The sequence below is a fragment of the Chelonoidis abingdonii genome, chromosome 1 (assembly GCF_003597395.2).
Source record: "Chelonoidis abingdonii isolate Lonesome George chromosome 1, CheloAbing_2.0, whole genome shotgun sequence".
In the NCBI taxonomy this organism is placed as follows: Eukaryota; Metazoa; Chordata; order Testudines; family Testudinidae; genus Chelonoidis; species Chelonoidis abingdonii.
This window is the reverse complement of record NC_133769.1, coordinates 49475111-49490357: the sequence shown is the minus strand read 5'-3', so window position 1 is coordinate 49490357 and position 15247 is coordinate 49475111. Positions and strand designations below refer to the sequence as shown.

Genomic DNA, 15247 nt, shown 5'->3' with positions numbered 1-15247 from the left:
CCATCTCTGGAGATATTTAAGAGTAGGTTAGATAAATGTCTGTCAGGGATGGTCTAGACAGTATTTGGTCCTGCCATGAGGGCAGGGGACTGGACTCGATGACCTCTCGAGGTCCCTTCCAGTCCTAGAGTCTATGAATCTATGAATCTATGAAAATTGGTCCGTGTGATAGGCTCCGGTATAAACACACCAGCTATCATTGTGATTTATTATTTGTATCACCAAAGTGCCTAGAACCAGATTTTTGTAGGCATGACAGCAAAGGACTTTTAAGGCTGGTTAGGTGTATGAGTCAGCGAGGTATTTCTAGGAAACTTCCTTCACAGAATAAAAAGAAAAAGCAATGTCTCTGAAGCACCGATTTTGCTTCCAGTGTGTTTTGTTCATTCAATATGCAGTATGCCGGTATTAGCAGTCAGTGGGCCAAATTCTGCCCTTCTGTGTATCCTGGGCAACCCCATTGGCTGTCAGCCTCATGATTTATTTAAGAGCAAAGAGTTTAAATTGTCTGAGCACCTCAGGCAATGAGCCTGCTACAGGTGATGAGGTGCTGGAATCAGACAAACTTGATTGCAGACTTTCGTGGGCTTCACTTGGCATTTTTTGTGTGATGGGTGCAATCAAATGGGGTGCGGGGGGGGGTGTTACTATTTACATTTGTCATGTACTAGCAGTTGTTTCCTCAAATAGCTCTCGCTTTGGGCACCAAAGTCACTTTGGGAATACAATGCAACCAAGAGGATCTATTCCTTTGATATGTGCATGTAGCTTCCATTGATATTAATGGAATAGAAGCCTCGAAGCTCAATATGTGATTACATCCTGTATCTGAGAATAGAGTGGAGCACAATACATGAACAAAAACAAAACTAAATTAATGCCATGTTGTTAACCCTGTATGAAACAGGCACTGTCACTGACCTCTGTGTACATCTCTGAAGCTACATAGCACCTTTGCTATGTTAAGTAACATTCATAGGGATTTAGCTATGTGGCTATCTTAATAAGCAAACACAGGCAGCAGCTGGCTTTTAATTGTGAATAGGCAGAGTGAAAATCAGGCCAGACTGGTGAAAAACTGTGACCTTCGTCCATTGACTGATCAAGGGGCTTAGACTCCGAGGTCTCATTTTTGTTGTCTACTAAAAAGGTGGGGTAGCCAAACTGTGTGACTCCTAAGGCCTTGTCTACACTGCCATTTACAGCGCTGAAACTTTCTTCACTCAGGGATGTGAAAAAACACTCCCTTGAGTGCTGCAAGTTTCACTGCTGTAAAGTGGCAGTGTAGACAGTGTTACAGCGCTGGGAGCCATTCCCCTCGCAGAGGTGGTTTTATCACAGTGCTTGGAGAGCTCTCTCCCAGTGCTGGAGCCGCAACTACACAGCCACGTTAAAGCGCTGCGCTTTAACATCAGCTGTGTAGACATACCCTAAGAAGTGTAATGACAGACATCCCTTGCTATGCAGTGATATCAAGGCTCAGTGGAACAGACCTCTAGCAAGCCACAGCTGTGCCCTTTCCCCTTTTAAGGGAATTAATTTTGAACATAGCTAAAAATGTTCTGCATATCATTTTGGTTGTGTGTGTGGAATTAATACTCTTGTCTGAATGACATGCTGTGGTTTAACCAACATCATGGGATGTACTGTAACTATTGCAAAACTACAAGAATAAGTCCTAATTTTAGAGGGCTAAATTATTCTTCTACTTACATCTGTCAGTCCCAAGAGCACTGCACAAATGTAACTGAGAGCCATCTTGGACCAATTTAAAAATTAAATCCAAGTTCATATTACTGCCAGTTGAGGTTTAGTAATTTACAAAATATAGGGTACTTCAGTTAAACTGAATATAGCATGTGCGGAGCTGTTTGCATTTGTTAAGCACCTACTTGGGGAACAAATATTTGATAATGGGCTCTCTTCAGTCTAGCTGGCATAGGTATAACAAGACTGAGTGGCTGGAAGCTGAAGCTAGACAAATTCACACTTGAAAAAAGGCACACATTTTTAACAATGACAGTAATTAACCATTGCAACAGCTTACCAAGGGTTGTGGTGGATTCTTCTTCGCTGGCAATTTTTAAATCAAGAGTGAATGTTTTTTTCTGAACAATATGCTGTAGGTCAAGCAGGAATTATTTCAGGGAATTTCTATGACCTGTGTTATGCAGGAAATTAGCCTACATGATCTAACAATCCCTTCTGGCCTTACATTCTATAAATCTATGAAACTTGCCAGTACAGCCACCGGTCCCCGCTCTAGGCTACTGACACTTTGAAGCTCATACAAGTCTGTGAATGCTATTCATTCTGTCCTTGCAGTGCTTGGGAGAGACAGTCCCTGGTGTAGACACCTGCTTCATCTCATGAATGAACCTGCAGCAGGTCTTGGTGGTAAAAAAAAACAAAAAAACAAAACCCTCCTGTCTGGGTAGAAAAAAGGAACAAGGTGTACTTGAGTGGGGAAATGCTAGAGGAAATTTAGGTGGTACAGAGAGGGCAGAGTACTACCTTGAAGCAATATATTTTATTATTCTAGACTGCTGGTTTCAGCCAAAGCTGAAATCTAATTGGTTCTAAACTCTCTGTGACTTCACTATAAGACTAAAACAGGGTTTCTCAAACAGGGGTCGCCGCTTGTGTAGGGAAAGCCCCTGGCAGGCCAGCCGGTGTGTTCACCTGCCCCATCCACAGGTCCGACCGATCTCCCATTGGCCTGGAGCAGCGATCGGCCAAACCCTGGACTAAAATAACTTATTTAACAATGAAACATCACAGGTTCTACAAGACGAGTCCTTGATCAGTCCCTTTCAGGGCAAACTAAGTGATCCATAAACAGTAACGCTCCAAAAGATACAAATTAAAAGCTGAATCAGACTCTGGATTTTTACTGTTTCTTAGCTGATTGTATCAGAACTTTTGATCCTGGTGTCAAAGATTTTAGAGCATCCCCAAGAAGGAGAGAGTATGAGGCTCCCTGTGAAATGTCTGCATCCACTTTGTGTATCTGGAGGGCTGGCTTTTATGCAGCTTGCATGGTTAAGTAGGCGTCGAGTGTCCAGATGTTATATAGTGATGCTTATAAGTGCCTTTAATAATAATGATATGACAGGCAGAGGTGCATTTCTGTAGCTTCTCTTTTTAGGCTTTCTCTTTTCTCACTCCTCCACTTCCAGACTATAATGAAAGTCACTTTCTTCCCTCTCCTCCCCTCTCCAATCCCCTTCTTTGGCCTCCCATCTCTTACTGCATCAAACACATGGTCCCTGTTCACAATCAAGGCCCTAACAATCTCTGTCTTCACTTTGTATCCCACTTCTCAGTTCACACCTTCTCTCCTGCTTTCCCCTGCGTTTGGTAGTTCCTCACTCCCAGCCTGCCAATCTTCCTTCTCTCTTCTCCTCCTACCCCCTCCGAAAAACCCTCTTTTTCCAGGAATCTTGCCACCCTGCTTGCAGAGCATCTCTCCTCACTTGCCCTTTCCTGAGAGAGAGAGAGAGAGATTGTGTGTGTGTGTGTGTGCGCGCGCGTTCTCCCTTTTCTCTCTTCTATCTCAAGCCCCACTCCTGAAATTGGATGCTCTAATACAGAGTTCTTGAGTTCCATTCACCTAACTGGGTCTCTGTAAGGATCTGTGCTAAGATTCAGTATCAGGCTCTTGTGTATAAGCTCTATAGAGGGAAGGGTGATGTCCTAATTCATTTTTGCAAGCATCATATACATTTGTGGTGCTATTTAAATTATTTTTATTAATAACAATACACAATAAATAACCTGCCAGCTATGCTAGAATGGCCCCTCCCTCCAGCTGTCACCCCCAGGTTCATGTGCTAAGATTACTGGGAAGCCAGCCCACAAGAACTCCCTGGTGGAAGCAGGAGTTCTAGAGTCCAGATCAGGGCAGAGACACAAGTGTGCTGTTTAGACTAGGAGGAAGCTGTTGTTGAAGAGGGTGAGCTATTGATGAGAGAAGAATGCGGATCTTGGGTTTAACTCCACCCTCCTTCAGGGAGACACTAATATTCTGATTTTTAAATTGGCACTAGAACTATCTATAAAACCTCAGACATAAATAATTAACACAAACCAGCTGCTTAGAAATACAAACGGACTGCAGTGCTGCTTCTCCTATCAATCTGCTCCTGGAATTGCAACATAAGATGTCCTCATAAGAACATAAAGGGAGAGATCCAGGCTGGGGTGGTATAAAGGGGCCTTAAAAGCCCCAGATGCTGCCAAGAGAGAACACCCTCAGTGCAGAAAGCTGCCTTCCAGGGACCCTTTCATGAGCCCCATGGAGCAGGGTGGGGCTGGGCAGAGGAAGGGTGTGTTGGAGATGGGGCTGCAATGCAGAAAATTGAGCAACTGTGCAATCCTGCAGCCTAAGAGCAGCCAGGGCAGGCTTCCAGATGTTAAATGGGCCCCCAGTGCTGTCTGTGCTCCACCAGGGGCTGCAGAGCTGCCCAGAAGTGGGAGGGTGCAAGGGTGGCTTAAAGTTACCATACTTCCCTTCTCCCCCGAGCTGTGCCTCTAAGAGGTGCAGCACAGAATTTCAACCACAGGATTTGCCGTACCACACCAGATCATTGATCCATTTAATCCATTAACCTGCCTTTGACAGTAAACATTGCCTGATGATTCAGGAGAAGGTGAAAATTCCCCAACATGCATGTAGCCAATTGTGTGATTTTCTGCCTGGGGGTGGGGATGGCTTTTTCTCACATGGGAAACATTGTTAAATATGATGGATTTGATAGATCAGGAATAGTTAACTTTCAAATAGCAACATGTTTTAGCATTTTCACTTGGTTATGGAAGAACATATTTCTAGCCTGCATTTTTGGCAGTCTTATGAGACACAGGCAGGAAGTTTCCTTAAGGAGCTGGTAGTGGGCCAGGTAGTAAAGTTAAAATGCCATGTAAAGGAGCACTGCTTCAAATGGCTGCCTTGCTAATGGAAGAAATGATGCAGTAATTTTCTGATGATTTTCACTAGCCCTTCTAATGAAAATATTTTGGAGGGTGCTCAAGAGATGAATGCAAACAACACACGTTTTTTGATTACACCACTTGGGATAAATTTGTCAGCGTGTAATGTAGATGCTTTTTTATGCTTTTGTTTTCTTTCATACTACACAAAGAATCCATAAGTCAGTCATTGAAAAAGCCAAGTGCTTGCATGACTCCATGGCATACAAACATTTCTTAGATGAAAACGAGTGTGACATTTAATTGGAGAAATCAGTGTTTGTTAAAGTGACATCATCAACTGAACAATCCCATTTCTGCCTGAAAATGTTGTGGCTACAGTAGTTACCCCGAAGGTTATTAAAATGAAGGAAGATGGAGAAAAAATATTTTTCTCTCTTTATTCAGATCCTTTATGTGTTTGAAATCACTTTGCACATAGTCAGTTTCTCTGTTCCCCATATAATCAGTGAGGCACATCTTGCAAGGAGACCCCTTATCTACCTGGAGCTCCATTGATTGCAAGGGTCTATCCATGCCTGTCTAATCACAGGACCAGAGCTGTCATTAGTCAATTTCTTGTTGCTGAAAAGGATCATATAAACATGAGCTGGGAAGCAGTCAAGAAGCCCTTCTAAACATTTTTCCTTGAATTTTTTTAATTTAATACTGTTTCAAGGGTGCTGTCAGAAAGCAGAATTCTTTCTAAGTCAGTCACTTTTAAATATTCAAGTTGACAAAGTTTCTTTCCAAAAACATAAAAATAAAAACAGCTTCTGCCAATCTCACATCAATAATTATGCTCTTTTATTGCTCGTGCTGTTTCGTTTGCTGTCTCAGTGGGAGAAACTGTCAGTGTCAACAGGAAAGGCCAAAAGCATAAGCAATCTAAAGGATGCAGCCAGGAATCCTCCAGAGTACCTCAGTGTGGTATGAAAGTGGATTGCACAGCTGCCAGTGATGGTTGAGAACATGAGCACTAAAAGCTTTCCAAGGGTTGCACGCTGTGTTCTAGTTCAACAGATTAAGTATTGGCTACTGGGTCTTCCACCAAATGTTTGGAATGCAATAAGCTGAGAGGAGCTGGCATGTTTTACAGTGTTTGTGGCTGGAATTTGGGTTCCTTATTTCATCTGGGGAGAGGAACTGATCAGAAAGGTTAGTGGTTAGAGCTCCAAGATTCTGTAAGGAAGGCCTGAATTTGGAAGCTCACTCCTTGTGATTCATGGGTTGAGATTATTGTAGTGGAGCAGGAGCTGGGTATTACAGAAGGAAGGCTCGGGGACCCTCACTCTTACTGATTAATTTGAGTGCTGTGAGCTGGTAGAAATCTCTTAGCAAGTGATCCTCGTGGGACAACACAGATCCAGGAGTGAAATCCTGACCCCATTGAAGTCAGTGAAAGTTTTGCCATTGACTTCAGTATGATCTGGATTTCACCCCATATGTTTAAATATAATATTTTCTAGATCTCTGTCACTTGCCACACTTTATCCACTAGTGTAGTACATCAGTGTACTTCTAGATACAAGTAAATTGCTAAGTTTCAGCTACAGGATACATCTAAAGTTACTTCAGAAACAAAAGTACTGTGAATACCAAAAAACAAAAAATTAAATGCCTCTAATTTCATTGATTTAAAAAAATAATCAAATTTAATTTACAGAAGTTATCACAATTACTTTCCTCTCGTTATTTGGGATGCTTCAGGTGCAAATTAAAAACAAAGTTTGAAGTTTACTGTAATGAGATTTTGCATTTTCCAGGAGGGGTAGGAGAGAGGGCATATTCATTTGCTTAAAATAGTTGTTCACAAAAGAGGAAATACAGTCTGGACCGAATCACCCCACAAAGTGCAAAGGCATTTTGGATATTTCCAGTGACCTCTCTGACAGAAGCATTGATACCACATTTGGTCAGCACTGGTCTAGATAACTCAGCTTGACCTTCACAGCCACACCTGCCTGGCACAATCTCCTCGCTTCCTTGGAGTGAGACAAGGGTCATGTTTATGACTCTGTCTTGTCACTAGTCGCTGATATCATCCATAATGCACAAGTGGTTCCTTGGATAATGTCTTTTCTAGGAGAATCTTTGGCCAGGTCTACACTGCGACTTTAAATCGGTTTAATGGCCGATATACCGATTTAACGCTGTACCCGTTCACACGACGTCGTCATTAATATCGAGTTAAACGGCTCCTTAAATCGATTTCGGAACTCCTCCCAGACGAGAGGAGTAGCGCTAAATAAGACAGAAGGAGTAACGCCTAAAATTCGACAAAAGTGAGACTCGGAATAGGGTTCGTGTGGACGGAAACGACATTATTGGCGCCTAGAGTATCCTCACAGTGCACAAACTGAACCCGCTCTGGTCGCAATCCGAACTCGATGCGGAGTGGCGGTAAAAACCCAGGAAAAGCCCCCGAGACCTTTAGAATGACATTTTTCTGCTTTCAAAAATAAATAATGAACAAAGTAGCTTAAAAGAGATGGTGACGGAATCTGTTCGATAACTCCGATTAAAGAAAAGAATGCCAAAGCGTTTGACAAAATAACTCGGAGGATACACCCAGCACAGCAAACCATAACGGCGAAAAGCCCAAGAAGACTCAAAGGATGCTCATGGAGGGGAGGGGGTAGAGGAAGACTAGATCTCACATATAATTGGCTGAGCGCAAAAAATGCTGTAAAATCACAGAACAGCTCGTCAGTCTCAATCCCACAAAAGATAAAGTAAAATAAATAATTCTTGAGTTGTATAAAAAAAAAGATGCTGCTGGCAGAAATAACTGTTTTTGGAAAATCTCAGGCTCATGATTGCATCGTGCTAATGGCGTTTTGCCAAATCCCCTCAGAGGTGTCCGGGACACAAAGGCCAAACGGGTGTCTGCCCTGCCTTTCACAAACGGGAGGTGAGTGGCCCCAGCAACCACAGGGCAATGTGAGCCCCATCAGCACGTGCCGACCGGAAGTGGACGATGGGATAGCTGAAGAAACAACTACCACCAGGCACGCTACGGAAATGAATGGTAAGCCTAGGACAAATGGACCGCAAAAAATTTTCGTGATCCACGTGGACGCGCTCACGATTTATTAGATCTGTTTTGTAATATCGGTTTAAGCTAATTCGAAATAAATCGTGGCAGTGTAGAACGTACCCTTTAGAGGTACACCTTCAGATTGATGTCAAGTATCAAAAATAAAAGCAGCAAATCCCTGTGGCACGTTTATATGACTAACAGACGGTTTTGAGCATGAGCTTTTCCGTGGGTGAATACCCACGTCGTCGGAGGCATGTAGTAGAAAATTTCCAGGGAGGTATAATAGCAAGCAAGCTAGAGATATGAGGTAGTTCAATCAAAGGGAGGAAGGAGGCCTCTGTCTAGCTTGAGGTGTGAAAACCAAGGGAGGAGAAACCTTTGTGTAGTTTGGCAGCCATTCACAGTCTTTGTTTAATCCTGAGCTGATGGTGTCAAATTTGCAGATGAACTGAAGCTCAGCAGTTTCTCTTTGAAGTCTGGTCCTGAAGTTTTTTTGCTCAAATATGATGCAGACCAAGTACTTATGACATTTATTAATACAGTTCAAATATATACAGCATATATGTTTTCAGTTAAAATAAACTCTTCACAAAACACTGTCTGATAAACATGAAACTGCTTGCAGCTATTTTACTGCCTGATATCTTAAAGAGATTGTAATCTTTGGCTAAATGATATCAAACATATTTCTGGGAGCAAGAATATCTTCAAGGCAAAAATCACACAGTAGTGGAAACATAAAAAATAGAGATATGTCTCAACCAAAAGACTGGACCTGTACATGTTATATTCTATACTGTAGCCTTTAATTGAGTTGAGTTTACTGTATGTAACCTGGGTTTCAGCGGCATCCTCCAATTCAGCAGCATTCAGACTGAGCTGATTTTTAAAAAATCAAAACATGCAGAGTGGTATTTGAATATGCTGTATACAAACATATATGTTCTGCTCTCATCAGGAGAGATGGGACTATGGCAGAATACAGCCAAGCAAAGCCCATGGATTGCAATTCTCTCTCATGTCAGAGTCAGCGTGTGCTGTGCTCATCACATATGGCACATTCTGAAACATGAAACTGCTTGCAGATATTTGCATGAGATAATATATCACCCACCATGTCTCTCTAAGATCATGGGACCAGCATGCTACAACAACACATCCTGCAGATATTTGCTAATTGATACCATAAAAGAACTATATTCTTTGGCAACGTTATGTCAACCAGCATATGTCTGGAAGCAACACTGTTCTTAATCTAGGATGGCTGACTTTGCATATGTGTAATGTTGGCACAGATACAATATACCATAATAGACTATCTAGTCCAGGCACCTATAGGGGGCCCATCACATCTGTACGTAATACAGATTGAAGTAAATATGTAGCATAATTAATATGTATGGGGTAACATTCTCAAGATATGGAATTCCTCAGTTCTGAGGTACTCAGCTTGAGGCACTTCAATAGGGCTTAATTTTCAGAAAATGTTTAGCACCCACCCTTTGAAAGTCAGACCCTTTTAAGGTATCTCCTATTTTCAAATCCCCCCCGCCACCGTGATAAAATGGTAACTATTCATCTGATCTGGCTATGTAAACCTCTCATAGCAGTAATACACAGGCCATGTCTACTCTACAGACCTGTATTGGTATAACTATGTTGCTCAAGTGTGTGAGAAATCCACACCCTGAGTGACATGGTTATACTGACCCCACTGTGCAGACAGCTCTATGTCGACAGGAGAGCTTCTCCCTTCAACAGAGCTACAGCGGCTCAACCTTTGGTGTTGGATCTAGGGGTGCGGCTGCACTCATTCGTTTGGAGTAGTAATAACAAACATCAAATACATGGTTTTCATCATCAGCACCTCCACCAAAAAAACCTGTTCCAGCCCCCCGGGTGCAGGTGCACCAGTGCTGCTGCAGCACTGTACGTGAAGACAAGCTCACAGATACTTCTCTCAAACTATTACATTCTTTTTACTAAAGGAAATAGCAAGTCAAGATAAATTCTAGAAGAGAAAGCCAAGAGGACCTGAATATGCTTAGATAATGTTTAACCATTATGGGTCTGATTCTGAAGGCAAAATTGTGTTCCTGTAGTTAGTTGAATATGCCTGTTTGTGCCCATGTACAAGAGACTCCTTTTTACTTCAGTGGGTTTTGGATCAAACCTACAGTGGCTTGTATCTGGGCATGGATGTAAGATACTAGATTTATGGCTTTGTTGTGCATTAACTCGTTAGTCATATCTATGACAAATGGAACACTTGCTTTATTTACTACAGAACTGAGAAAAGAACAGTGTACATCTGAGAGCAAAATTGGGCCGAAAGACTTTAAAAACAAATGATTCAATTAGTGTCACCCAGAGGATTTTCTTGGAGGGTCTACATCACCTCAATTGCACAGCTTTCTGTGACAGTCTGTTGTCTCCATGATTTTGATCTACCTGTATATCTGATTTCTTTGCAGTTCCTCAGCACTCTCTTCGCCCCTTTAAATTTTGTGATGGAAAAAGTAGAAAGTATCCTGCCCTCCAGTCTGTGGCACCAGCTGACAAGGATCTGAGGGAAAACACCACACTGATTGACTGCCATGACATCTTCTGTGACAACTTTTTGTTGACCACAGGAAAGCATGATAAAAAAGGGAAACAGTTCTAAGACTTAACAACTCTTCATGGATTGTCTGTTCTCATATAAAAACTGTTTTTGTTGTACAAAATACATTGCTGTTAGGTTTTATCATATTTTGCTTTCAAAAAAGAAAAAGATCTTAAAAATAAACTTTTGTGTATTGCAGCATTGCAGAGGGTTTTTTTTTCTATTTCTTCGAACACCAGAAGGTACTTTATGTCCCTGAAAATCCATAATGCATCCATTTCAGCTCAAATACAGCTTGACTTTCTGTTCAAATAATGAAACAGTACTAGTTACTTTTTAAAAGCTATGCTATCACTATCTTCTCCTATAGAGTTTAATTAGGGCGAAACTCACCCATGTGCAGAAACCCCACTGTGGTGTTTAGATGTTGCTTGTAATTATTAGAACTGGGAGCACTGGCTGTTGGGAGGCTGAAAAGACAGGAAACAGGAAGGAGCGGGGAGGAGTTGAGGAGGCTGAGTGAGAGTTACAGAGGTGCAGCAGCAGCTTGATAAAGAGGTTTCCACTTTAAAAATAAAGTCCTGTTGAAGTTTGTTAGTACCTTGCCTGGTTGATACAACATTTTGGTGATGAGGATGGATCTTCTGCCTCTGAACCCACCTGCACCCTTTCTGCAAAGCCCAAGTGAGCCTCCAATTGCTTTTACTGCCTGAATCCATATGTTTGAGATGTATCTGCTTGCAATCGGTGCTACAGAGATTTCTGAAGTAAGAAAGCGTGCTCTGCTAATCCACTACCTTGGAGCAGAAGGGCAGCATATATTTTACACTTTTCCCCTTGCAGATGATAAATATGAGACTGTACTCACTGCATTAAAGAACTTTTTTGTGCCCAAAGTGAATGTAGTAGCTAATCAGTACAGATTTCGCCAGCATGAGCAGAAACCAGGGGAGACTATAATGCAGTATATTGCTTCCCTGAGGAGTCTGATTGTAACTTGTGACTTTGGGAATATGACAGATGAGATGATTAGAGACCAGCTCATTGAGAAAACAACCATGCTTCATGTAAGAGAACGCTTACTTCTGGAACCACAACTTACACTAGAAAAAGCAATAACCATTGCTACTCGGATTGAGTCAGCTACAGCTGAAGCCAAAATAATGAGCAGAGATACAGGAGACACAGTCCAGGCTGTGATTCCTTCGCAGAAAAGTTTACTATCGCTGCAGACAAACAATTGCAGGAGGAAAACTAATGAAAAGCCACTGATTCAGCAAATTCAAAATAAAGTAAAAGCATGCTTTCGCTGTGGATCCCCACAACACCTTGCAAGCTACACAGGATGTCCAGCAAAAGTAGCTCAGTGCAATCATTGCAAAAAGATTGGGCATTTTGCTAAAGTATGTCGCAGTAGCCAGTTCAATCAACAGGTGCATGCAGTTTCAATACCACATGTTACTGTGCTGAGTGTGGACAAAACCACTACTGCACATATTCCAGAACAGATAAAGTGCACTGTCAACGTTTCCACCATACCCTCAGGCAAATCACACTCTGTTCAGCTAATGTTGGACACTGGCTCAGCAGTATCTATATTACCTGATTCCATCTATTTGCATTACTTTAAAGATGTGCCTCTTACTGACCCCCAACTTCAGTTGGTATGCTATCTGAAAAAACATATTCCAGTACATGGCTGCCTGCAAGCAATAGTTACTGTTGGTGATTGCTGTGTAACTGCAGAGTTCTACATTGTTCACAAAGGCACTCCTATCTTTGGCAGAGATTTATTGGCAGCTTTAAATCTCAGGGTAGTTAATGGACAACTTGATCTTCCTCAGCAAAGCACTCTTGCGGTACCCAACACGAGGTTGAAGAGAAACTCAGCTGTGCTTATGGGTTTCTGCATAAAGTTAAAATGCGGAATAATGTGATGCCTGTATGACAGAAATTACGGTACTTACCATTTTCAGCCAGGGAAGCTGTTTCAGAGGAACTTAGAAAACTTGTTCAAAATGACATTATTGAAGAGATTAACTCCCCCGAGTGGGTTTCGCCTATAGTAGTGACGCAGAAGAAGGGTGGAGGCATTCGCCTTTGTGTGGACTTAAGGGAGCCAAATAAAGCTATTGTGATAGACAGCCATCCTCTTCTTCACACAGAAGAAGTATTTGCAGAACTCCATGGAGCAAAGATGTTTTCTACTCTTGATTTGCAGAGCACATACCACCAGGTTTTGTTGCATGAAGATATCAGAGACCTCACAGCATTTATTACACATAAGGGACCATTTCATTTTAAACATGTTCCATACAGCCTTGCATCAGCCCCAAGTGCCTTCCAAAAAATGTCATTGATTCTGAAGAATCAGCATGGAGTTCAGTGCTATTTGGATGATATTATCGTGTTTGGAAATACTACTGAGGAGCATGACAGTAATCCGCAATCTGTACTAAACTGCATCAGCAAAGCAGGCCTCAAGCTCAATAGGTCCAAATGCAAATTTAAACAAACTGAACTGTCCTTTCTGGGACATACAATTTCATAGGCTGGACTAAACCTGATCCAGATCATATCCTGGCAATTTCAAATGCTCCTCCTCCAACAGATTTGCAAACCTTACCTCCTGGTACGCAAAATTCATTCCCAATTATGCTTCTGTCATTGAACCATTACGAGAATTACTACGGAGCAGTTCAACCTTAGTATAGACAACGGATGCACAAGCTAGTTTTGAAATGGTGAAAGACTTGATTGTACATAGTCCAGTACTTGCACTATTCAGTCCTGCATTGCCCAAATTGTAACTACTGATACTTCTGATTATGGACTTGGGGCTGTCCTCACACAACTTCATGAGGACAACTCAGAGAGGACTGTTGCATTTGCTTCAGGACACTAAGTAATGCTGAGAGAAAATATTCTACAGTCGAAAAAGAAGCACTTGCATGTGTCTGGGCTACTGAAAAATGGAGAACTTACCTGTGGGGCCGCACGTTCAAGCTGCGCACAGACCACAGCCCTTTGACGATGTTGCACACCGCTAAAGGACTGGGAAGAGCAGGATATCATATTGCTAGATGGTCTGCAAGACTACTCTCTTTCAATTATGAACTGGAATATAAGCCTGGAAACCAAAATGTGGAGTTGATTGCCTTTCTCGCCTGCCTTCGCCTTCACCAGATGGGGATGAGGATGTAGTAGTTGCGCTTATTACAAGCACTTTTACTGCAGTTACAAGACAACAATTTCATGCTGCTTGTTCAGTGTGTCCAATTCAACAAAAACTACGGGAATTTCTGACAAAGAGATGGCCCAATAACCCTAAAAACCTTGACCCAGTTTTGCTGCCTTATTTTAGAGTTTGGGATGAACTTTCTTTGCTCGATGGCTGTGTGCTACGAGGTATACACTGGCTACTTATGCCAGAAGAATTACAGTCAAAACTCATACACCTGGCACATGATACTCATCAAGGAATTGTCAGAACCAAATAACGACTACGGGATCTGTATTGGTGGCCCAGGATGGACTCTCAAACAGAAGCACTCATAAAATCGTGTGTCACTTGCCAAATGCATGATAAGATAGCAGTGACATATACCCCTCCATTACAGCCTGTTCCTCTTCCTGTATCTGCATGGGAAAAAGTGGGGATTGACATTGTAGGGCCCTTTTATACTGCTCCAATTGACTGTCGTTATGCCATCACTTTAATGGCCTGAAGTAGCATTTACATCACAAATCTCTTCTGCTACAGTAATTAAGTTCCTCTCCTCAGTTTTTAGCAGGGAAGGTAACCCCAAAGAACTGGTTTCAGATAATGGTAGTCAATTTACTTCCCTGGAGTTTGAAACTTTTTTAGCAGAGAGGAACATTTTACACAGAAGGTCATCCCTATATTACCCTCAAGCCAATGGGAAAATCGAACGGTTGAACAGAAGTTTGAAAAAGAGTTTGCAAACGGCTAAACTGGAAGGGCAATTCTGGATACCCTTCACTGCTGATTTATTGCAAGCATACCGGGCTACACGACATGCCACAACGCAAAGATCACCTGCTGAGTTACTGCATGGGAAACAGATGAATACTAAACTGAACATTGCTGGATTGTTAAAGGCACAAGCTGAGGTCAGGCCCCAGCTGAGGATGATGTGAGAAAAACAGTTGAACAGAACCAAGCAAAGTCTAAGGCTTTCACAGACAAGCGGTGGGGTGTTAAGGAACCAAAGTTTGAGGTGGTTCCTTCGTTAGAATACGAAAACCTGGAATTTTACGCAAAGGGGACCATAAATTCACAGCTTCTCTTAAAATCATAGAGAAGAAAGGGCCTTACACCTATCGACTTTCTGATGGGCAGGTATGGAATGCTTCGTATCTTGCACCTGCCTATGCACCAAGAGGAGATTATGCCAATATCCAGTCTGCATTGGATATTACGACTTCACCATAGAACCAACACAACAAGACATTGCATTGAAACCGAGGCTTGAGAAACGGCCTGTCAGACCCAGATGACCACCTGTCTGGACTAGAGATTGTTATGTAGTATCTACAGTGTTTTCAGTGTAATATTTCTGCCAATAGTATAGTGTCTTGTTTCCTATTTGTTCTTGTGGTTAAAA

General features: G+C 42.1%; 1 protein-coding gene across 3 annotated transcripts in view; it reads left to right on the top strand.

Moving 5' to 3' along the window:
* ST7 (suppression of tumorigenicity 7) overlaps window positions 1–10815 on the top strand; it is a 253873-nt gene extending 243058 nt beyond the window's left edge. For all 3 annotated transcript variants that reach the window (XM_032803955.2, XM_032803953.2, XM_032803956.2), the window contains exon 15: window positions 10489–10815. In XM_032803955.2, coding sequence (XP_032659846.1) covers window positions 10489–10584 — 96 coding nt within the window. In that variant the 3' untranslated portion in view covers window positions 10585–10815. The remainder of the gene's footprint in view (window positions 1–10488) is intronic.
* The last annotated feature ends 4432 nt before the right edge of the window (window positions 10816–15247 follow it).